A 22,804-nucleotide genomic window follows, 5' to 3' on the forward strand; every position below is an offset into this window, starting at 1 on the left:
GGAGGGGGTGGTCTGTCCAGCTGGGCAGGGTCTGCAAGCCCCGTAACCTTGTGCTCTCTCCAGCTCGTGCAGGACAAGAGAATGGTGGAGGAATACCTGCAGCAGAGCCTGCCGTACCTGCAGCACACTCAGGTCACCTTGCGGGAGGCAGCCGTGAGGTTCATCGGTGAGCCACAGCCCCCGGGGTCCCTCTTTTGGCAGCCTTTGGCAGCCCCAGCTGCTGCAGTGCCCAGAGAGTCCCCCCCCACCCCGGACTGGGTCCCCAGGGGCCCCGTGCCACCCCACGCCCTTGCAGGTGGGCCTGGGGGGCGCCTTGCTCAGTCCCACCCTCTCGGGCACCCATCTTCCACGGGGCCAGCCCTGCTGAGGGTGTGGGGGATGCATCCAGGCTGGCTGCGCTGGGGCCTGGGCTGCTGTGGTGGTTTTACCGTGCTAGGCAGCTGAACTCCAGCACAACCGCTCTCTCACTCCCCCTCCTCAGAAGAGGAGGGGAAGAAGTAAAGGAAAGCCCTGCTGATGGAGGGAATTAGGAGAATCTTATCAGGTAGAGATAGAGCGCTGACGGCATTAAACTAGGATGCTACTTAGTGTCTTTGCTAACTATGGCGCGTTGTGCAAATTAACTAAAGCAAGAAGCCTTGGGCCCCTTACCACGGTCAGTCTCCTAATAAGAGCGTGAGCCTGTCTTAAGAAACTGGTAGAAACTGGTCCTGCAGATGGGCAAGAGCCAAGGAGCAACTGAGTCTGCGCAAAGACAAGAGGTCAACTAGCGGTGACGAGGAAGAGTCATCAATCTTCATCCCCACGACCCCCGACGACCACCACCAGGAGGCACTGCGCAAGCGCAGATGGGAGGAGTTTACGGAAATGACTCCTTGGAACTAATTTTAATAGGAAGTGGGGACGGGTTATGAATATGTATAGGCGTATTGTGAAACTTCATGCACATGTAACTCTTTGCTGCACATAACCACGGCAAGTTGCCGCATCAGGCGCGCACGGCTTTGGCGGGACTATCCCCGTGGAGTCCGTTTTCCGCAAGTCAAAGGGTCATGGGCAGGGTCAGTGGTCAGGGCTGGGGTCAAGGGTCATAGCTGAGGTCATGGCAAGGACCCAGGAGCACGTGTGGGGACACCTTGGGGGGGGGGGGAAGGTCACATTTGGGGCCGGGGTCACGGGTAAAGGCCAAGAAGAGGTCAGCGGGCCGGGGGGGTCAGGCCCGCAAAGCGGGACCAGGCCCCGTCTCCATGGCGACCGCTCTGCTCCCGCCCCCACAATGCGCCCCGCGCCGCCGCCCAATCAAGAGCGGGTCCGGCCGTGATTGACAGCGGAGAGGCGTGACCACGGAAGGGCCGAGGGGGCGGGACCGCAGGAGGCTCCTCCACGAATCGGATCGCGGAGGCCGGGCGCGGGGCGGGCGGCGCGGCCCAATGGGAGCGGCGGGCGGGCCGCGCCTCGGGGCGAGCTCAGCCAATAGCGGCCGAGCCGAAGGGCGGCCAATAGCAGCGCTTCGTGGGCGGGCCGAAGGGGCCGGCGGGGCCCAATGGGCGGCGGGAGCTGCGCGGCTGCGCACTGAGCGCTCGGGCGGCGGAGCGGCGCCGCGGGCCGGGGGCGGAGGGCGGCCGCCATGGAGCAGGGCTACGGCGGTAGGTGCGGGCCGGCCCCGGGCCTGAGGCGCCTCCGCGGCCCTCCCGCCGCCTCCCCGGCCGGGCTCGGGCGTTTGGCGGCGGCGGCAGCGGCCGCTTCGGGGCAAGGAGGCGTTGGGCCCGCCTCCCGTGAGGGGGCGCCGCAGCCTATTGGCCGAGCGGCGCGTCGCTCAGCGGAGGGAGCCCGCTGATTGGCGGGCGGGGCTGTGAGGCGCCGGGAGGTGTTGGGGGGGGAGGGGGCAGCCTGAGGGGGGGGTGGGGTAGGGACATGGCGGCGGGGGGGGGGTCCGGTACTGCCCCCCTTCCCCTTTCCCGGTTCCCCCCCCCCCCCCCTCCCCTCCCCGCCCCTTTCCGGTTGGCGGAAATGGAGCCGGGCATTTCTGAAGACGCCACAAAATGGCGGCCGCAGGGCCCCGCCCCCTGCCCCGTGCGCCCGGTGCCCCCCCTCCCATTTAAATCAGCCCCCTCTTGCCCCCCCCCCTCAGCCCTCCCCCTCTTGCTCCCTCCCTTAACCCGCCCCCCCCTTTTTACCCTATTCCCTTCCCCCCCTCTTTTACCCCTTCCTTTTACCCCCCCTTTATTACCCCCCACCCCACCAGGGGCATCCAGCCAGCCCCGTTTTTTTGGGGGGCCTCTCGGTGTGGCTGTGCTCGGTGCCCCCCCAGTCACCGGCCTGGGTTGGGGGGACACCCACACGAACAGCCCCCACTGCTCGGTGTGGGGGTGTTGCGCCCCGGTATTTGGGGTGGCATCGGGCTGGGGCACGCCACGGCGCTTCGCACCCCGCAGCAGCCTGCGTGGAATGGGGGGGGAGGCAGCAGGCGAGCCCCGAAATGTGGAGATTGGTGAGACCCAAAGCGCGGGGCAGAAGGTGGCAGGTGACACGGAGATGATCAGAAAGCAGCAGGTGAGCCCCGACACGCAGAGATCAGCGGCGTGAAGTGGGGTGCAAGGGGGCCGCAAAACGTGGAGATCGTCAGGAGGCAGCAGGTGAGCCCCGAAACACCGAGGTTGCCGGCAGGACGCTGCCACTTCGAGGAGTTTTCGGTCGCTGCCTGAAGTCCCGCTTGTAAAAAGAAGCCTCCTTCCTTCGGGTGCCTAGCAGCGGAGTGCTGGGTGCCGTTTCCCTGCCTCCACCAGTTTTTGGCATCTCCTCAAGCTTCAAAACAACACCGACAGAGATCGGAAGAGAAAGGAAGTTGTGCCAGTGGAAGTTTAGCGCTTGATTGCTTCCTCGGTTGGTCCGGGTCCCTTTTAAGGTCATGCAGACCCCGTGTACGGTCAATTTTTGCAGCTTTGGGACCCGTGTAGCCCCATATCCTGGTCCTCTTCTGGCGAATTCACGCTCTGCTTACTCTGCTCACCTTCAAAAACATGCAGGTCCCCTGGGAGCGATTTTTGCCGGGTCCGCAGCAGCGTTTGAGAAAGAACTCAGCAGTGGTGCCCGTTCTGCGTGTGTTTTTACTCACCACTCTTCAGCAAACCACGCTTTTAGGATGCAGTCTGTCTCTTTTTAAGGGAGATGCTGTGAACGGGGCAGCTGGATCGTCCTCCGCAAGCGTTGCTTTCTCTCCTTCAGCAGCTCGATCTGAACAAACGGCTTCAAAGTTACTCTGGAGAAGGAATCTTGCTTTTTTTTTTTGGTTTCTTGAAACTAGTGAGTTGTCTAGGAGCTGGAATCTTCCCTTAAACAGGAATATGTATGTGCGGCAGGGGAGGGATGCAGATGTTGGTATTGAGTTGCTGATACCCAAACATTTTACGTAGGGCTCTTTCTTTGAGAAATGTTGGTTTTGGAATTAGATGGCGACCGCTTAATTACCATGTTCTTAATTGCTGTCGAAGACTGGATGGGAGGTGTTGAGGTGTCTGCTTAACCCAGATTTCTTTATTCCTTGAAAGAGCACCTCCCCCGTGGCGATACCTGCGTGAACAGCCACCAAAGGACACAGATGTCACCCAAAACTGGGCGGCTTTTTTCTTTATAACCCAGAGGCGCAGCCCACGAGGAGCCCGCGTTTCAGCAGAGAAAGAAGTGAAACCGTTTTTGACGCGTTTCGGGCCGAGCAGCCTCCGTTTCCTTTGCGCCGCAGGCACGGCAGAGCCGAGGCTTCACTGAAGACCTCGCAGCCTCCCCGGACTGGCTTTGTTTCTCCTGCTTTTGTCTGCGTGTGCTCAGCGGGCCGTTCGTGAAGGAGGATGGAGGAAAAAATCGTGAGCTGGCTGCCCCGAAGCTGAACAGGGCACAGCTCGGCCTCCAAAAGCACGGAAGGAAACCCGTCAGCACCGAGGTCCCCCTTAGAAAACGTGGTCGTTCGCCTCTGCTCCCTGTTTGCTCGCCACCTGGTGGTTTCCATGATGGTTTAAATATTTCTGCCACGATTGCTGTGCTTTACGCACCCCTTCTCCCGAGCTTTGAGGAATTCACTGCTCCAACAGCCCAAAAAAGCCTTTAAAAGGGCGCACGCGTTCTATAGATCCGTGGTGAGCAGGGTCAGGTCTTGGGCAGGTTTCTCTCATGAAGCTCTCATGTAGCCTCAGGCCATGGCTGCACCGAGCACCTTTTAGAGCTGCTTTCTCTTTCAAAACTCCACCTGTTTGTGGTTTGGTTTGTTTTTTATCATTTTCCTTAATTCTCAGTGTATCATCGACCCGAGGGTCAACGAGATGTTTTCAAACAGAGTTAATTGCAAATAAAGTATCAGTCAGGCTTTGGGCATGTTTCCCTGGTAGTAAAAGCACAAGTGCAGGTGTAATTAAAAACATCCTTGATTTTGGGGTAATTAAGGGAAGAAAGTGGAACTGTGGCTGGAGAAAGCACCTGAACCTTCTGACAGCTCTGTTTATTTTTTTTCTTGCAGGTTATGGCACCTGGAGTACGGGGGCCAGCAACACCCAAGGTAAATTTCTGGTGTGTTCCGCTGAGCGTGTGTCGAAACCGAAACTCCCGAGGCCAAATCACGGCCGGGTTTCGGAGCGGCGACGGCTCGGGGTGAGAGGAGTGGCGGGCAGCCCCACCGCCGCCGTTCCCCTGGGCTTGGAGCTCGGGGAGAAAAAGGAATTGCAGGCAATCGCCTGCCCCAAACAGTGCCTCGGCACCAAAATGCTGCCGTGCGAACTCTGCGCAGGCACCCCAGGTGTTTTACTTGAGTTTTGGCTTGGTTTTTTGGGTCATTTGAGTGTTTTCAAGTGCAAATATTTAAAAATAAAAAAGGTGTCTGTTTCCCATTTCATTCTCATAAGTAGCTGCTGGAAGTCCCAGCTTCTTCCTCGCCCATTCTGAAAAGTAATTTTTACCAGCATTACGTTTGCTGCATCCCTCCCCTTGTAGCTGCTGCAGGGCGTTGCTTCCGGAGCTGACCCCGTCTCTTTTCTCTCGCTCAGGTACATACGCGACGAACGCCCCAAGTTGGCAAGGTACGTGCTCAGCGCCTCGGTGCCCTGCTCGGTCTCGGGTCGGCCACGCCGCGTGGAGCTGCTTTCCCCGCTCCCGAAGAGCGCAGGAGTTTTCCTCTGGTGCAGGAAAAAGGGGCTCGGGGCCTTTTGGTTTCCGTGAGGAGCCCTCGTTGATTTCTTCGCCGCGATCGTGTGCGGCTTTTTCTTTTGCGGGGCAGAATCTCCGTCCTGATGACGGAGGGCCGTCTCTTTCTTAAAGCAGGCAAATCGCCTCGTGGACGAGGAGTTAATTTATTTCATGCCTCCGTTTCTCTTTTGATCTCAAACAGCCAGATGTGTTACCTCTGATCTCAGTAACACCACTTTTTATTTTTTTCCCCCCTCAAAATCCGAGGCTTGCCCTTGAAGTTCTGGCATCTTGATGGTGTCTACACGCAGGCTAGCGCCTCCTGAATTAAACATGATTTGCATTTTGCTAGTAAGTGTTTCCTCTCGGAGCGGTGTTTAATTAATTGGCCCAGATTCGGATTGTCTGGCTGTTCTGAGCTGTTAATGCCTTCCCTAGGGAAAGCAAAAGCCCAGGGTGCTTTTATGAAATACCGTTTATTTGCTCCTCACGGGGTAAAACCAAATACTGTGCGGCAGGGCTGTCGACTCCGACCTCCCAGCTCAAATCATTGCTGAAAAATTGAGTTTTTCTTCCTTCGTTTCTCTTTCTGGGAAGCCCGGGAGCCCCAGCCAAGGCCCGAGGGCAGTCCCTGCTCCGGTGGGCTCACGATCCCCCCGCAACCAAAAGCCGGGCAGCTGGGGGGGGGGAAACGCAAGGAAAGAGCCAGGCAGCGGCGCGCCGTCGGCCTTAACCGTTGTCAATTTTATTGTAGGCATGGCGGCCAAGGAGAATTATGAGGGATCTTCCTGGCAGACTTGGCAGTCGCATTACGAGAGCCCTAGGACTGACATAGCCAAGGGCGCGCCAGGTCAGAAGCGGCGACTGCAGGGCTGTTGGAGGAAGCTTTGCTCTTAGCTCAGGGCTCAGGAGGTGGCGAGTGGGGGGCGACCGGTGCCGTCGGGACCCCCCAGCACGTCCCGTGGGGCGACCTCCGGCCTTAGGGCCTCGCTTTTTCCTGTGGTGGCTTTGTGCTCTTTGAGTGCTCCTCGCTGCTTTGATTCCTTTCGTTTTTTTTTCCCCTGATCGATTTATTCCGTCCCTTTGGTTCTTTGTTTGCTGGGTGTGCGGTGCTCTGGTCCTCTTTGGGTTTTGGGACTGCGGTGTAGCTGCCTCAGGCTGACAAAGTCCCACAGCATCCACTGAGCTTGTTCCTAAATCGCAAATGAAACCAGCAGCGCTCCGTTTCCGTGGTTAGAAGCGCCCAAAGGAGGTCCGTAAGCTTTTAGCATTGGGAAACAAGAAACCTCTGACATTTCTCACTTTAAGAAGCAAGATTTTCTTTAAAGGAGCAAAGCTCAGCCGCAGCCTTGCCCGGTAGGGTCCGTTAGCGTCTCGGCTCTTCTCCCAGACTCCCTTGTCCTAATGACCCTGCATTAACGCTGATTTTTTCTTTTTTTTACCCCTTTCTGCCAGGCTATGAAGGCTATGACTACTACAACACCCAAACCACCGCCGCCAACACGGCGGCCACGTACAACTACGCCGCTGCCGCCACCTCCAGCACCTGGGAAACTCCCAAAACCTCGGAGATGAGCATGAACGCCGACGTCGGCTCCGCCATGCCCGTCGCCTCGTACGGCAGCGAGACCGTGGCGAACGAGAACTCGGATTCCATCATAGCCAAAATAAACCAGCGCTTGGATATGCTGTCGAAGGAGGGCAGCGGCGGCACGGGGGAAGGAATGGAAGACCAGGAGAGGTGACTGCCCAACTTCTTCTCGTTTTTTTTTTTTTTTTTTAACAGTAAAAAAGAGTGGCCTCGAATCAGCGTGACGTCAGATTAAGCTGTTCTGGTTGCGCAGCATGATCCGGTGTTCGTTCCAGGGTGAACGAACGAGATTGATCGCTTATTTAACCCGTCCTGATACGTGTGTGCACGTGCACACCCCTTTATGTATAAAAATATTTTTAATACATGAAATATTAAGCATGTCAAACCTGATGTATATATCAGGCACTAAAAGCGACCTCCGTGGTGGATTCGGTTAACAGGTTCTGTAGAAAGCTTTTTCGTTTCAAGAAGCTTCAAAGCTAGAAACACCTTTTCACCTACATCCGTCTTCCCTCCTGGCTGCCCAGTGTGCTTTTCTTTCCGCTGGGCTAAACCGTGCCAGCCTGGAGAGTCGTTCCATTTTGGTGCTCGTGTTGCTGCTCAAATGGTAACGCAGAGCCTGGCAAGAGTTGCTGAATCAGCGAAGCTTTGCCTCTTTTTTTGCCGTTTGATGTTACTTTGGACAGCTGAGGGGCTTACCTGAATTAATTCCACACGTGGAGGAACAGCTCTGAGTTTTGCCTTAAGGGGCTGCTTGGTTTCCTTTTGGGTTTTCCATGGTGTTAAAGGTACACCTGCACGTTGGACAAAACCCTGCAGTTCGCCTCTTTATTTTTTTTTTTTTTTTTTAGCAAAGTTAGGTTTTTGTTACTTCTTACAGGGTTTCCCTTTCAAGCCAGAGTCTGTGCTTTTGTCCCTGCCGGTGGTGGCTGGTTGTTTTGATGTTCCCCTTTTCTTCCAGCTGAGATCCTTTAGCAGGCGGGATGTTCTCTTTCGGGTCCGAATCGCTGACCCTGCCGATGGGAAGCAGCCTTTTTTGCTTTTACCTCGTGTAGGCTGCAGCGGGGCAGCTTTTGGGATCTGCTTTTCAGCTGGCAAAGCAAAGCTCGGGGTGATTTGGTGTTCTGCTGTAAAGCTGGTGAGGTTGTGACCCCTCCAAAGGGTTTCTGTTCAGATCATAGAATCATAGATTCAAGTTTCTGTTTGGATGCTTGTGCCAAAAACGCAGCGTTTTGATACTGATTTTCCTGAGGCTAAAGAAAAGGTGGTGGGTACAGAAAGGGATCAGGATTTAAAAAGGGTTTTTTAGTCGAGAACATTTGGGTTTTGATACGAATAGATGCAAGCTCTGTGTGATACACAGCTTTATTCCTGCTGCTGACTGCTCTCTCCTCGCCGTGCAGCTCCTTCAGGTTCGAGTCTTTCGAATCGTACGACTCGAGGTCCTCGATGAACGACCGCGACATGTACCGGTCCGGCTACGACTACGGCGAGGTCGGCGCCGATCGCGGCGATTCCTTCGGGAGCCAGTTCGACGGCCGCAGGGATCAGTCTCGCAACCGGGCCAACAACTACGGCCTCATCCGAGGACGGGGCCAAAACCGCGTGCAGAACCGGGGGCGCCTGAACACTTTCAACCGCTCCGACCACTTCATGCCCTCCTCGAGCTCGGAGCGCCTCTCCGCTCGCTGGAATGAGTTGAACTACATGGGTGGGCGTGGGATGGGGGGCGCCGGCCCCAACAGGCTCCCCTCTCTCTTCTCCCAAGCCCTGGTCCCCGACTATGGGGACTATGGGGACTATGGAGATTATGGAGATTACGGTGACTACGGGGATTATGGGGATTACGGTGACTACGGAGACTACGGGGACTATGGAGACTATGACTATGGCATGATGGGGATGTCGGGCATGGGAACGGGACGGTACGGTAACGTGCCGTACGGAATGGGGCGGCAGCGAAACAGAGACAGGATGGGTGCGGTGCCCTGGCACACGAACACGCTCACGGTAAGTTGTCGCCGTCGTGGGTTTTGCTGTGAGAGCCCGGGCAGCTCGCTCTCCTGCCTCGGGAGGTCGGCTTGGCCGTTGGTCTGTGGAGCTGAGCCTCCTGGAGGAGCTCAGGTCGCTTCCCCCGCTGAGTAATCTCAGGTGTCCCAAACAGGGCAGCGTCCCCGTCCTGAATCCCCTCAGGAGGGCGGTGGGACCCTTAATGGGTTTGTTCAACCTGGCTTTAAGTCCACCAGCAAATCCTTTTGTAGCTGGATAAAAGTCTCGCGGGGTCATCTGGGCTTGACTGTTGTAGGGCCTGCAGCAGATGGGTGGAATACTTGAACTTTTGGGGCCTGGGGCTGGTTGATCTGGTTGTTTTCTTCCACTTGTAGCCCAAGAGGAGAGGTTTCCGAAACCGTTCAGGAGGGCGATCGGACAGCGAAGGAGGACGCAAGCGGAAGCAGTCCCAAAGTGGAGACGAGCCGGACAGCAAACAGGCAAAGACTGACAGCGAGGGCGACGACACCGAGAACGGTACGAGCCGAGCGTTGCTCGTTTTCCCCCCGTGTTCTTAAGCATTTTATCTTTTCAGCTGAAAGATGAATTATCTTTTCAGCTGAATGATTACATTTCAAAGCTGCCGTGTTCTTCAGTCGCTGGCGTGGGTATTGTCATAACGTGCTTGCGAATTCCGCCTTGTGCGCGGGCTTCGTGGCCTAGACCAAAATTTAATGCCCCAGGCGGGCTTTGGGGGTGTAAGGACAGCGTTTGCAGCACGGACTGAGAGGCAAGGAGAAACCAGTGAGCAGTTAGCTGTCCTTGCTGGGGTTTTGGGCCATTATTGCAGTACGTGGTGACTTACTAAGTAGCCTCTTGGAGCGTGTAATGGGAGAGAAAACTTCCCGACACCAGCTAAATGATTTTTCTTGTGTGCAGCAGATGAGGGCGAAGGAGAGGAAAAATCAGGAGATGAAGCTGACAAAGGTGTAAGTAACTTTTTATATTTTTTTTTTTAAGTCTTTGTGGCAGCCATGGGAACATTTACCCACTCCAGCCGTTTGCCTTTTTGACTGTGCTGAAGGCAGAGTTGTTAAAATCACCTAGAAGTAGCGTTCTGAGCCCGTACATTCCAAAAGTACTCGTTCCTCCTCCTTTCCCGTGCCCTTCAGCAAGGATTACTGGCAGATTGATCTGTGTTGAGGTGCCTGTGCCAAGGTGCTGAGAGCCCAGGAGCGGGGCGGTTAGGATCCTGTGCCTGTCCTAATGCTTCTGGCTCTACCTGCGAGGCTCGTTAGGCAGAAGTCCCAATTAGTGGTGGTTTCCTTTACTCCTTTGCCAGGTTTTGGGGGGGAGGGGGGGTCCCTGCAAGGCGCTCCTCAGACAGTGACTCAGGTGTGGAATATTTAAACGTTGATGGCCAGGAGTGATAGTCTGCAGTGACGTGGAACCACCTGTGCCAACTGACGATCTTGCGGTGGTGGTAGTGAATGTTGACGCTCTGTCCCTGCGTCAGCAGGGGGGTGAAATCACCTCATCCTTCCGCAGCTCTGCCGGTGGCTGGGTGGACAACGACACCTCCAGATGGCAGCACATGACAGCAGCGTCCTTTTCTTTTTCTGTTTTCCAGGAGAACGGGAGCTGTGGTGACTTTGCAGAGGAAGGTAGGGTGGCTCCCCCAGCGTGCGAGCTGGACGCGCTCCACCTTGCTGCCTGCCTCGCCTTCAGGCACTGCCCAGAGTTTGATTTTTTTTTTATTTTTTTCCATCAAAAGCTGATGCAGCTCCCGCCGGGATATACACGGATATATGGCAGGATATCAGGGTGGTAATTTTAAAACCCACGTGCTCTAGAGGAGCTGAAACAGCTTCTGCTGGCGTTGGATTGTCCTTTTTGGTGAAGACACGTCAGCCCCAAACGTGCTGTGCTTTCTGCGTTATGGTGACTTGCAGAAGCCTCGTTAATGAGTGATGTCGGTGCTTCTGGGTTATGCTTGGGATTGAAACAAGTGCAGCTGGGTGTTAAAGTTCTTGTTCAAGCCTCCCACTCCTGACTGGGTCTTGACTGGGACTGGTCTCTGTGCTCCTTTCACCTGAAGGCGTTGTCCCGTGGGGCTGATAGACCTCTGACCCAGTACTTGTAGCTTTCTCCCCTAAAATATTGCCAAGATTAGGTCAGCTGAATCTCTTGGTCTCAGCTGTTTTCCTGACAACTCTCGAGATTATTGGGAAGGCGACGTAATAAGTCTGTTTGAAACTGTTCTAAGGAAGCAGAGCTGCGATGTTAGCACTACTAACATCCGTGCTTCTGTTGCTTAACCTTTTTAAGTAGCTTTTCAGCCTTGTGAAAAATAGGTGGTTGGGGGAAAAAACGAGAATACAGGGAGAAAAAATCATTCTCTCCCAAAAAGTGAGATGGGGGGGTGTCTTGGCAGCATGCCTCTGTGGCACTGTGGAAGTAAATGACTCTTTGTGACTGCCCTTTCCAGTAAGGGCACGTCCTGTCGCTGCCTCCCAAGACTTGAGTTGCTCTGGGAATTTGAGGGAGCTGGAGGAGGGGAGAGTTTGGGTTTTGCGGCAGCTACTGGAGACCAGAAGTTCCTTCTGAAGCTGAGAGTAAAGAGGAAGCGAAGGAACTTGGTCCCGAAATACCTCAGCCAGTAAACCATGAGCTCTTACACAGCAACTCTGAGATTTTTATTCTTATTTTTTCCTTCCCCTTAGCATCTGGAGACGGCTGCGAAGACGATGACGAAGAGGTGAAAAAGAAGAGGGAGAAGCAGCGGCGAAGAGATAGGATGCGCGACCGTGCCATGGACAGGTAGGAAGAGTGATAGCCTAGTCTGTTCCCAGCATTTCTGTGAACGATTGCACGTTGTAATATTTACCTGGGACCTTCCTCTGCAAGAAGCCTGTCTGGGGAATCACGTTTTGGGGCTCTCCATTCTGATTCCAGCAGTTTTGTGTTGTTTTTTTTTTTTCCCCCCCTTTCGCATGTCTTAGGACTGCTCTAAGATGGGAATACCGTGCTGTTTAATACGTAGCTCAGTGTAGAGTTACAAATTCAGAAGGGAGTATTAAGTGGCTATATAAGCAGCCTTGCTATGACAGTAACACCATAAATCACCTAAAGACAGCTTAAGGTGGCACCTGTGGTTCTGTATCTCAGGGCTGTCCCAAACCAGGGAGAGTATTTTTATATCTGTTTAATCTCCTGCGGTTTGAGTTTGTCCACCTGCTTTTAAACTTGTGTGGGGTTTTGCATCCTCTCCTGTGGTGTGACGACCTGTTTTGGGGAGAAGTGGATGCTGTTCATTCAGTGGGGTTTACACAGTGATCACAAAGAACTGCCACAGCGTAAAACTGTGGCGTGGTGTTCTGAAAAAAAAAATAATAAAAGTACAGTTGGGGCAGTAGCAGCTGTGATCTTCTTGATGTTCTCACTAAAAGTTCAGCTCACTTGGGTGCAATTGCTCTGTTCAGGATCCAGTTTGCCTGTTCTGTGTGCAAGTTCCGCAGTTTTGAGGAAGAGGAGATCCAAAAACACCTACAGAGCAAGTTCCACAAGGAGACCTTGCGGTACATCGGCACCAAACTCCCAGACAAAACAGTCGAGTTCCTGCAGGTACGTGCACAGCCCCGTGCTGGCGTGTTTCTTCTGTGTCTTCTCTGCATCACTGCTGGGTTATCTGGGATTTCCAGGCTTGTCTGGGAGTGGAAGGGGTTATGAAATCGTGAACATGCAGCCCCCTGCCTGGCTGGCTCACATCACCACTCGTTAACGCATCACTCGATGACTTCATTTAGTGTGATGCGGTTTCTCATGGGTTGGCGTGCTGGGAAGGGAAGTTGGCTCTGCGAATTTAAACAGAAAGGCCAGAAATAAATGCTCCAGACATTCTTTGCCCCCTGCACAGCTAGAGCTGAGGAAGGACTGGGGTGTTTTGTCTGTTTTTTTTTTGCTTCTTGGGGTCTGTTGAGGGGCGTTGCCGTCTCCCCTGGGGGACTGTAAGGTCGGAACCTTATGGGGGGCACCAAGCTGGGCTCTGGGGTGGATCCTTCTTTGCTGGAAGGGACGGGGAGGGGAAAACGCCTGCCTCGTCTTCTTAATTCACCAGCTATGACAAGGCCAGGAGAAAGACCACAGGGACCTCGTTTCCCTTTTGAGGGCCTTGGTGTCTCGGTGTGTTGTGGAGGACAGCGAGCTCCTTCCCCTTCCTCTCTCTAGGAATACATCGTCAATAGGAATAAGAAAATTGAGAAGCGTCGCCAGGAGCTGACTGAGAAAGAGGGCACAAAGCAGAAGCCGGATCCTTTTAAGGGTAAGAGTCTGTCCCGTGGGGGGGAAGAGGGAGGGAATCCCAAAAACATGGGGCTCTCCGGTAGCACGCAGTGGTGTGGCCACAGCTGGTGGCAGAGCGGTGTCTGCCGAGAGGTGAAATCACCACCGAACTTCCCGTTTACCCCAGCCTACCAAACTAACCAGAACCTTGTGGGTTCCCTGCTGACTTTGAGGACTGCTGCGGCTTAACAGGGTTGCAGTCTGATGAACATTACTTCCAGAGGGGCTCTGTCCTTTGTGCTGCTGTGGGTCAGGGTCTGGATGCCTCGTTGCCCACTTTGTGGGATGTCACTTTGGTGGGGATCTGTCCTTCTGCAGTTTCGCAGGTGACAGATTCACGAAGCTCTTGTAACGATAGATCCTAAAAGTACATAAATGGGGGAAAAAGTCCAAAGGCTTGCTACCTTTGTGGCTGTTAGTGCAGCTGGGGCCTGTGTTTGCCTCTCACATTAAGAGGAGGCAGTGAAGTTGATCCGTTGTGGGCTTTGGCAAAAAGCACGATGAGAGAAAATCCTCGTAGCCTGATGAGCACGGCCGTCCTCGACGTACAGAGCTGGTATCTGTGCTGAGCTCAGGAGTGGGGAATGCGGCTTATTTACGCCACGGGTAGGCTACAAAGTGGGAGTTCAGGCAGAAAACCTGGGCAGAGGTACAGAGGAGTGAAGCCAAAGCTGGGGGAGGCTCGAGCTGGCCGTTCTGCCGTTAAATGGGCCTGGAGAGGCCGGCTGGCTTCCAGCAGGACTGAAGAAACCGGGGTTTGGTGCCCAGCTTTGCTCAGGTAAGTGAACTGCTTCGTACCTTGGGCTGTTAGCACAATCTCTCCTCCTCCACGCGGGTACTGCATCAGTACCATCCGTTTTAGAGCAGAATAACCCCTGTCTGTGCCTCGTGGATGTGATTTTTGTCCCCAAAGGGAAGGCAGAAATGGGAAGGAGTACAGGTGCTGAAATAGCACGTCGGCCCTGGCGTGGGGAGAGCAGGTGGAAAGGTTCTTGTGTTCCCAGAACGTCTCATTCCTTACGCATCGGGGCTGACATCTCCTCGTGGCTGCAGGTATTGGCCAGGAACACTTCTTCAAGAAGATCGAGGCGGCTCACTGCATGGCCTGCGACATGTTAATTCCTGCGCAGAACCACCTCCTCCAGAGACACCTGCGATCCGCAGATCACAACCGAAACCGCAGGGTAAGCAACCAGACCTGGCTTCTGGTCGCGGTCGGTCTCTGCAGGTTTTTCTGCAGCCCTGCCTTTATTTCTGAGAGCTCACCTCTTCTGCACTGGGGGGTTATCGGAGCACGTCAGTGACTTTGTGCAACCAGCGGGAAGCGAGGCTGCCGTGGGAGAACGTGTTCTGAGCCAAAACTGGTGCCTGGCGTTCAGACAATCCAGACAGGCCCCGAACCGCAGCTTTGTGGAGACAGCCAGTAGCCTTTTCTTTTTGCCTCTTTGGTGTTGGACTAATTGAAATCCGGGCATGCTGTATAAATGCGCAGGCTAAATGTTCCTTCTCTCTAATTTTGCTAAAATTTTGGCTTAAAGTCCCCTTTGGGGGCACTTGAGGAATTTGGATAGGAGACAATCGGTGTCTGAACTGGCCCAGGCTGCGGAGGGGATTTAGAAATGGGGTGAGTTAGGCTGAAGAGAGGCGGTGGAAGTGCAGTGCTTGTGAAAAGCAGGAAGCAGCTTTTATTTTTTGCTACATGGGATAAGTACAGATTCTGCCTGTCCCACGTGTAGCTGCGTCGTGTCTTGGGGGAAGGTGTTAGAAGCTTAGCAAAACAAACCGCCCTCTCTGGAAGATGTTCTGGGGCTCGTGGCCTGCCAGGGCATGGGAACGCTGTGCTGAACAGCAGCTCCCAGGAGGTTTGGCGCAGGAATTCCTCTCTACGGGGAGGTTGTGGAGCTGCCTTCGCTGCTGAAAATCCCTGGGGGTTGCTGCTTTCTCTCGATGCGAGCGCAGATGGAGACAGCGAGCTTCGGTTGGATCCACACGTCCCTCGGGGTAGTCTTTGTCTCCTCGGCATTAAACGTTTGACGTGTGCATGGACTCGTGCTTGGGATGAGTGATATTTGGGGCGATGCTCCAATTGGTGCGCGTTCTTCTCCAGGGCTCGTGGCAGCAGAAGAGGTGCAGGTGCTCCCCTCTACCTGCTCCTTGTGACGCTCTCTGAGAAGCTGGATTTTGAGGTCGGGCTTTGCAAGTCCTGCTGAGGAGGAAAGAATTCAGTACCTCAAGCCAAAATCCTCTTTTGAACTCTTCCTTCCCCCTTAGGACCGGCCCAGTGATGCTAACGTTGGGTTCCTTTTCAGATGGCTGCGGAACAGTTCAAGAAGACCAGCTTGCACGTCGCCAAGAGCGTCCTGAATAACAAACACATCGTCAAGATGCTGGAGAAGTACCTCAAGGTGAGTGGGCGAGAGAGTCACCAGCCCGTGCGGAGGTCCCGGAGCAGTGGGGGACAGGCGCCGCGGTGGTCCCGAGCGCTGGAGCGGCGCGGAGCCGCGCATCGCTGTGTGTGCTGCATGTTGGTCACAGGACACCCTGCTACATGCGATGGGGAGAAGCGTAGATCCCACTCCGCTGCCTTTTTGCCTCTAGTCTAAACCTTGGGTCTGGTTTCTTTTTTCTCTGTAGGCGGTTTACAACCTCTCATGGTTTTTTTAACTTGCAGACTGTACCTACTGTAATTCCCAGGCGCTTATAGAGCAGTTATGAAACCGTCCAAACAGAAACATAAGGAGACAAAAATAGGGAAGAAAAAAGAGGGAGAAAAAGGAACTCTGGTGTGCTAAAGCCACCCCTCGAGCAGTGGCCTGGGGACCAAGCTCCCCCCGGTGCAGCGTACGTGAGCTGGGCAGCACCTCTTGGGTCCAGGCCGGGCTGGAGTTGGAGGCGGTCGGCTCCTGTGCCACCCACCGCCCCCACGCTGCACTGGGGCGAATTTTGCCCTGTGTAAAAAGCTGGGCTCTGCAGCGCTCCCGGCAGCTCAACCAAGTGACGGAGCTGAGTTCCTGCGAGCCGAAACAGCCTGGCTGTAGCCCCCCCCCCTTCCCTTGAGGTGCAAGCTGGGAAGTGGCAGAGCGTTCCCCGGCCCTTCTTCAGAGCCAAGCTGGAGCGTGAGGAGAGGGCAGGGCCGGCGCCAGGTAGGGCTCGCTAGGTCCAGAGCAGCACTCGGAATTGCAGAAAGAAGCCGGAAGCCGGTGCAGCCTGCAGAGCAGAGCGCTGGGGGGAACGCGTCCCGTGCGGAAGGGTCCGCCGAGCGTGCGGGCGGCCGCGGGCCGCCCCCAGAGCCCCCCAGTGCAGAGCGCGTTGGCAGCAACGCGGTCTGGAGGTGGCGCGGGGTTTACGGGCGAGGCCCGCATCCGAGAGGAAAGGTCGCAACCTCGTGGCCCCGCGAAGACGAAACGAAGCGCTTTCGCCTACTGCTGCTCCCTGGGAGCCCAGGAGCAGCCCAGGATCCGACAGGAGCCCTGTCCGCAAAGCTGGCCGACAGCGCGGGCGGCCCCCCCCCCCCCCCATGTGGGGGAGCAGATGTTTCCCCTGTCCCACCGGCATCACTTTGGCCTTCCCCGGACCGAGCCTCTGCCAGCTAGCTCTCATCATGCCCAGTCTCTGCTAGACTCTAGCAAAACTGCGACTCCGCCCTCTGGGTCCAGTGAAAGAGACTTTGAGCTGAGAGTTGCCAGCGTATGATGGCGCTGCAGCCAAGTGATGAGGCCGCCTCCCCTAACGGCCTCTCATACACGTTGAACAGGAGGGTGACATAAAAAAACCCTGCGGTACCCCACCCGAGAGAGCCCTCGGGGCAGACGAGCGTTTGCCCGGTGCTACCCTCTGGGATCTCTCAGAGGAAAGAACGGAACCACTCAAGTGCAACTCCGTCTACCCCTGCCAGGGTCCGCAGGCACGTCAACAACTCCTCATGATCAACGGTATCAAAGGCTGCCGGCAGATCTAAATGAATCAGCACGGGCGCCTGACCTTTGTCCATCGGCAGGAGGAGATCTTCGACCCATCCCAGCACGGTCTCCATACCATTCCCAGGTGCAAAACCAGACTGAAAGGGGTGGAGGAAATCTGAGGATTCCAGGTAATGCCCGAGCTGCCTCGCCAAAACATTCTCGGCAACCTTCCCCGAGAAAGGAAGGCCGGAGACAGGGCGATAATTGACAAGACTGTCAGCATCAAGAGCTGGTTTCTTGAACGCGGGCCTAACGATTCCTCCTCTGAGGGATGCTGGGCGCCTCGCCCTTCCAAAGGGAGGCCGTGACAGTCTCCACCACTAGTGGACTTCATATTCCCCCGTAGCTTTTACCGGCGATAACGGACACGGGTCCAGATCGCAAGGTATAGCCTGAAGTTTTCCCCCCACGTCCTCCAGAACCTCGGTAGGTGAGACCAGCTGGCTGAACCTCAGCCAGGGAAGATTTACCGTTGCGTTTGTCCTCCACCTGCATGGATCTGCTCGTGTGGAGGCAGCCAATCTGGTCTGAACCTCTGATCGATCCGGTCCGTGAGGCAGAGAACCCGAGAGGCGCTGGAACTTAGCGAGTGGGGCCGGGCCTGGCTTTACCAGGCCGGCCTCTACCGGCGTGCCTCCGCTTTTCGGGACGTCGCAGGCGCTGTGCTGGAGCCGGAGAGGTCACTCTCCCGGCCTCCACCACAGCCACGACAGGGGGGAGTTGAGAAAACTCTTCGTCCCGGTCGATCAGATTTCAGGCGAGGTTTCTGCCGCTGGCATGCTGCCCACCTCCCTTCACATTTCATCTGTTGCAGGCCAGCCCTCCGCATACCTTGGTGACCTGTGAGGAAGGGAGAGGGAGTTTAGAAGCACGGTTTGGCCCGGTTTGTGGCACAGTGTGGCGCCTACTCTCCGGCAGGGCCAGCGCTAGGGCACAGCACCCACTGACCGTACAGTGCTCACCCACACCTAACCCCGAAACACAAGCAGAGAGCCAAACAAAACGGTCCCTGCCCCGATGGGAGCAGTGCTAGGATCTGATGTCGGCCTGAATAAAGGTAACGAGGTCAAAAAAAAAAAAAAAAACCCAACCCCGAGGCGCTCGGGCTCCTCGTATTGGGGGAGAGAGTGAGAGCTGTGCTCAGGGGACTGCCAGGGCTGCGTGCACGCAAGGTTAACGTTAGCGCCGTGGCTCCGGGCAGCTGGACTCCTTGATCTCCAGCGAAGGGCGAGAGGAAGGCCACCAGTCGCTGATATTCCCACTCCTCTCCCACCGTGTGGGAGTCCCGTGCCGTCCCACCCAGCTGGGACTAGACAGAGGTTGAGGAATTGCTTTTTTTTTTTTTTTTTTTTTTTAAATCGTCTCGTTGAGCCGAGTTCCTCCCAGCCGAGAGCGGAGCCGATGCCCTGGCTCGCCCTCTCGGGTGCTGCAGCACACACGGTTCTTAGCATAGGACCCAGCCCCGGCGCCCGCACGCTCAGCAGCGTGCCATGCAGGAGGGAAGACTTGCGCGTTCCTCCCGCTCCTCCAAGATGTGGGATCCGAGCACCCTCCCGGGGCGCTTCTCTTGCTGAAAGTTTAGTGGCTTTGGGGCTTGACGCGATGGATTTCCACGATTGAGAAGCTGCCGTTTTCCGATCGGTTGCGAACCTCTGCGTTTCATGGCTGAGGTTGCCTCCGCCTCACTGCAGCCCGGTGACTCTTCTCTCTTCCCCTCTCTCTTCCCCAGGGCGAAGATCCCTTCACAGACGAAATCACTGACCAGGATGTGGACGAAGGAGAAGCCTTGGAAGGCGGAGATGGCGGTGGGGAAGGAGCAAACGAAAACACTGCTGCGGAGGCTGCCCAGGCCCAGGAGGGAGGAGCTGGGAACACGGGTGAAGCTACGGACGCGGCTCCGGCAGCAGAAGAGATGGAAGGGCCTTCTGAAGAGCTGTCAAAATCAGAGGAATTCCTGAAACACGCGGGGGAGCAGGATCAGCACCCCAAACAGCTGCTGATGCCCCCGTTTCTGCAAGACGATGACCAGCTCGAAGCGGAGGAAGCAGCGGAGGACACGAGTGAGGCTGCGGCGCCTTCGGACGCGGTGGCGCCTTCAGAAGCAGCGGCCGAGGCAGACTCGGAGGAGCCGCCTTCGGTTCCAGAAACTTCCCAGGAGCCAGCAGCAGAAAATAAAACTGAGGGCTGGGCAGCTAAAGAGGAGGAGAAGGGAGAGGAAAGCGTGAGTGAGGCGGCTCCGGCTGCATGCAGCGAGCAGGAGGAAGAAGAGGAAGGGGGGGAGGAAGAGGCTCCGCCGGCAGCCACCGAGCCGCAGCAAGAGTAACTGTGAATGTTTGTGTGAAGGTGATTGTCCCACGCCCGTGTTATAACCCCTGGTTTTGGTTTTGTATTTTTTTTTTCTTCCTCTTCCTGTCTTACTGTGCGCAGCTGGACGCGGCGTTCCGCTCTCATTCAAGGGGAGGGACCCAGCTTCTCTGCCCTGCGAGCAGGCGTGCGCTCCGCTGTCTTGTTCTGTAGATTTGCTTAGTTCTGCTCTCTCTGTGCTCTTTTTGGTTTAGGTCGAAGACTGCAGGAAGCTGTACATTCCCTGAGAGGCAGCACCACCTTTTTTTTCTTTTTTTTTTTTTTTTGAATTTTAGAATTGAAAAAGCTGGGTTTGCAGAATAAAACTGTGATTAAATCCTGACAGCTGTCTTGTTTTTTTTTAAGCGCAGCAATAAAGCTGGCTGAAGTCTGGTGTGACGAAGACTCGGTCATTTAATGATCTCCCACGTCAGCAATACGTAAAATATCAGAGTGAGGGACACGAGGAGCTCACAGAGGGGGGCTTTCTCTCCACAGCGAGCAGCCCCAGCTCCTGCAGCCTCTCCCATCCCTGTGGGCTTCTTCCTCCCTGTTGTTTCTTTCTTTTTTGACCTCTTGGGGGCTCGCATCACTGCTCTTGGTCCCCGAGTTACCCACTGCCCTTTCTAAAGGGCTGCAAAACGTCCCCATGTGGTTTTGGGGGATTGCAGTGCCCCGGTCCCGTTCTTTGTTCCATCCCCACCCCCTGCGTGGGCTCAGGGCAGTATTGCTCTGGATTCTAGACCCACATACCCCACAATAAATAGCACGTGCTTGAAATGAAAATAACTCAGAGAAATAACCTGAGTTCTGCCATGTTAGAGCCCGACAGCTTGCGACGTGACTTGAAGGTTTGGAGAAAGTGTGGCTGTCTTTCTGCTGCTGTGACAAGCCCTAGAAATAAAAGTTTCAGGAGCCTTTTGGGTTTTCCTGGTCGTTGCCTTCGACTGTTTCATTCTGTCCAGAAAGTAAAGGCTGCTTCCTGGGCCGGGGCAATCCCCCCTGCAGAGGGAGGGAACCCTGCATCTGCACATGACAAAAGCTGTGAAAGCAGCAGCGTGGTTTTCAAAGGTTTTAAAAATGACCATTTTCACAGAACACTTCCACGGGGGCTTTTCCTCCTGGAATAGTTTCCCTTCCTTGTTTTGCCGATTCCGCTTTCCCGTTGATTGAGAGAAGACGCCTTCGTTTTGGAGGAAAGAACAGGCTTTTGTCGTCAGCTTCACGCAGCCCAGGACGTGAACGCAGCGGCTGTGGGCCGGGTGCGTTAATTCAGCCCCTGGCAAAAGCAAGCCGATGAGATTCGAAGTAGCCAAGTCCTTGCAGGAGCTTGGTTCCTTGCAGGCTTTGATGGGCCCCGCAATATCACGCAGTCAGAGCTTGATACGCACCATGAACATGGTCCTGTGCTTGCGATCTCCTGAAAAAAAAATGGAGTTTCCCCTTGAAATTCTTTCGACGCCTATGATTCTTCTTCACTAAATGTCTCAGGTTGTACAGTTGGAAGCTTTGGTGGAACTGGGGTGGAAATTTGGATTTCCATCTTCAAAAAGAAATTGGGTTTCTGTATTCAAAAAGAAATTGGGTTTCTGTATTCAAAAAGAAATTGAAGTTGGTTTTCCCACTCTCACTGTGACCGGAATTTGTTCATCCTTCTTAGCAGCCGTGCTTCGCCGTCATGGCTTTGCCGAAGCTCCGCTGGGAGCCAAAGGGCTCGCGGAAAAGGAGCGATGCTTTTTGGAAGGGGAGGCTGCCGGCTGGAAATACCCGCTGGGGAAGTGGCTCACCTTGACCTCTTTCCCGGAAAACATTCTGGAGAAATCTGTGTTTTCCTGATCGCTTTCCGGAGAGCCGCTTTGACATCCTTGTTCCTCAGGGTGTAAATCATGGGATTGAGCAGCGGGGTGAGGATGGTGTAAGTGACCGAGATCAGCGCGTCCTGGCCCGACGAGGAGCTGGAGCCCGGCCTCAGGTAGATGAGGGAGGCGCAGGCGTAGTGCACGACCACCACGGCCAGGTGGGCGCTGCAGGTGGAGAAGGCTTTGTGCCTCCCCGCGGCCGAGGGGATGCGCAGGACGTCGGCGAGGATGAAGAGATACGAAGCCAGGATCAGCGTCAGCGGGACCATCAGGGCGAAGACGCCCAGCGCCATGATAATGGCCTCGCCGGCGTCGGTGTGCCTGAAGGCCACCCGGAGGACGGGGGAGATGTCGCAGAAGAAGTGGTCGAGCTGCCGGCTTGCCTGGAACGGCGAGCAGAACACCAGGGGGGTGACCAGCTGGGCCACCAGCAGCCCGCTGAGCGCCGACGCGGCCACCAGCTGCGCGCAGAGCCGCCGGGTCATGATGCTGCTGTAGGCCAGCGGGCGGCAGACGGCGACGCAGCGGTCGTAGCCCATGGCCGCCAGGAGGAAGGAGTGGGAGCAGCCCAGCAGAAGGAAGAAGTACATTTGAATGGCGCAGCCCAGGAAGGAAATGGCTTTTCTCTCCGCCACCAAGTCCACCAGCATCTTGGGGACGATCACGAGGGTGTAGCAGGTCTCGGAAAAGGACAGGACGCAGAGGAAGAAGTACATGGGTGTGTGAAGGCTCCGCTCCACCCTTATGACAGTCATTATAGCAGTGTTCATGCTCAGCGTGAGCAGGTAGAGAAGCAAAAACACCCCGAAGAGCAGCTTCTGCAGCTCCGCCAGGCTGGAGAACCCCAGGAAGATGAAGTCGGTGGCCATCGTTTGGTTTTCACTCCCCATGGAAGCTTTCCCCGAGCAACAAGGCCAAACAGGGGCGGAGGAGCTTCGAGGGGCGGTGTCCACTGCCGTGCCAAGGAGAATTTGCCCCAGCGCCCCTCAGCAGGCCCCTTCCCAGTGTCCGTGCCCCCACCACGGGCTCTGTTCCTGAAATCAGCAGGGCATACGCGTGGGCTCGGGGCTGGTGAGCGCTGCGGGCAGCCCCCAGCCTCGCTGCAGCTCCCGGCGCCCCCCAAGTGGCTCAAGGACCCCCAGCTCCCCTCGCCGATGTGCAGTGGCTGTCAGGGTGGGTGCACGGCCACCGGGGCTCGCCCGGGGCATGGCAGCCCCCGCGGGGAAGTCCCGTTGCTCGTCTCGTAGCGGGGAAAGCGGCGTCTGCAAGGGCAGGCACTGCGAGGGTGGGCAAATCGCGGGCTGGAAGATGGAGCAGGGGACGGGGGGGCGTTGCGGGGGTGCTCCTAGAAGTGAGGAAAGTGGCTTCAAGGGGCTGCAAGAGGGGGGAAAACGGTGCTGCAGAGCCTCCTGCTCTTTCAAGGGGCACGTGAGCTCTCAGAAGGTGCGGCACTGTGGGAGATGAGGAGCTGGAGCTGCTGGGGAAGCAGAGCAGACAAAGCAGGGCTTTGAGCAGCGCAGCCACCTCCGGCTGCAGTCAGTCCCGGA

At 55.9% G+C, this 22,804-nt stretch overlaps 2 protein-coding genes across 9 annotated transcripts; one reads left to right on the forward strand and one right to left on the reverse strand.

The window, feature by feature from the left end:
* Nucleotides 1-1,516: 1,516 nt before the first annotated feature.
* Nucleotides 1,517-19,741, forward strand: AKAP8 (A-kinase anchoring protein 8). 8 transcript variants are annotated; one of them, XR_005815569.1, is made up of 17 exons: nucleotides 1,517-1,646; nucleotides 4,508-4,546; nucleotides 5,031-5,063; nucleotides 5,924-6,019; nucleotides 6,625-6,910; nucleotides 8,167-8,773; nucleotides 9,148-9,289; nucleotides 9,692-9,741; nucleotides 10,383-10,416; nucleotides 11,476-11,572; nucleotides 12,235-12,376; nucleotides 12,980-13,073; nucleotides 14,147-14,277; nucleotides 15,403-15,498; nucleotides 16,989-17,183; nucleotides 17,870-18,112; nucleotides 18,785-18,921. XR_005815569.1 is itself a non-coding variant. In XM_040542499.1 (15 exons), the coding sequence occupies exons 1-15, from the start codon at nucleotides 1,628-1,630 to the stop codon at nucleotides 19,376-19,378; spliced, it is 2,460 nt and encodes an 819-aa protein (XP_040398433.1). In that variant the 5' UTR covers nucleotides 1,517-1,627; the 3' UTR covers nucleotides 19,379-19,741. The 8 variants fall into 8 exon arrangements, 4 of the variants coding, with proteins under 4 accessions (XP_040398433.1, XP_040398434.1, XP_040398435.1 ...); XR_005815570.1 differs by lacking the exon at nucleotides 17,870-18,112 and having other exon boundaries at nucleotides 18,785-18,918; XR_005815571.1 differs by lacking the exon at nucleotides 10,383-10,416 and having other exon boundaries at nucleotides 1,518-1,646; nucleotides 9,692-9,739.
* A 95-nt stretch (nucleotides 19,742-19,836) lies between these two features.
* On the reverse strand, nucleotides 19,837-22,574 carry LOC121062480 (olfactory receptor 10K1-like). Its single transcript, XM_040542503.1, has one exon. It carries the CDS (start codon nucleotides 22,145-22,147, stop codon nucleotides 21,182-21,184), a length of 966 nt encoding a protein of 321 aa, XP_040398437.1. The 5' UTR covers nucleotides 22,148-22,574; the 3' UTR covers nucleotides 19,837-21,181.
* Between the last annotated feature and the right edge of the window lie 230 nt (nucleotides 22,575-22,804).

This window comes from Cygnus olor, chromosome 30 (assembly GCF_009769625.2).
Source record: "Cygnus olor isolate bCygOlo1 chromosome 30, bCygOlo1.pri.v2, whole genome shotgun sequence".
In the NCBI taxonomy this organism is placed as follows: Eukaryota; Metazoa; Chordata; class Aves; order Anseriformes; family Anatidae; genus Cygnus; species Cygnus olor.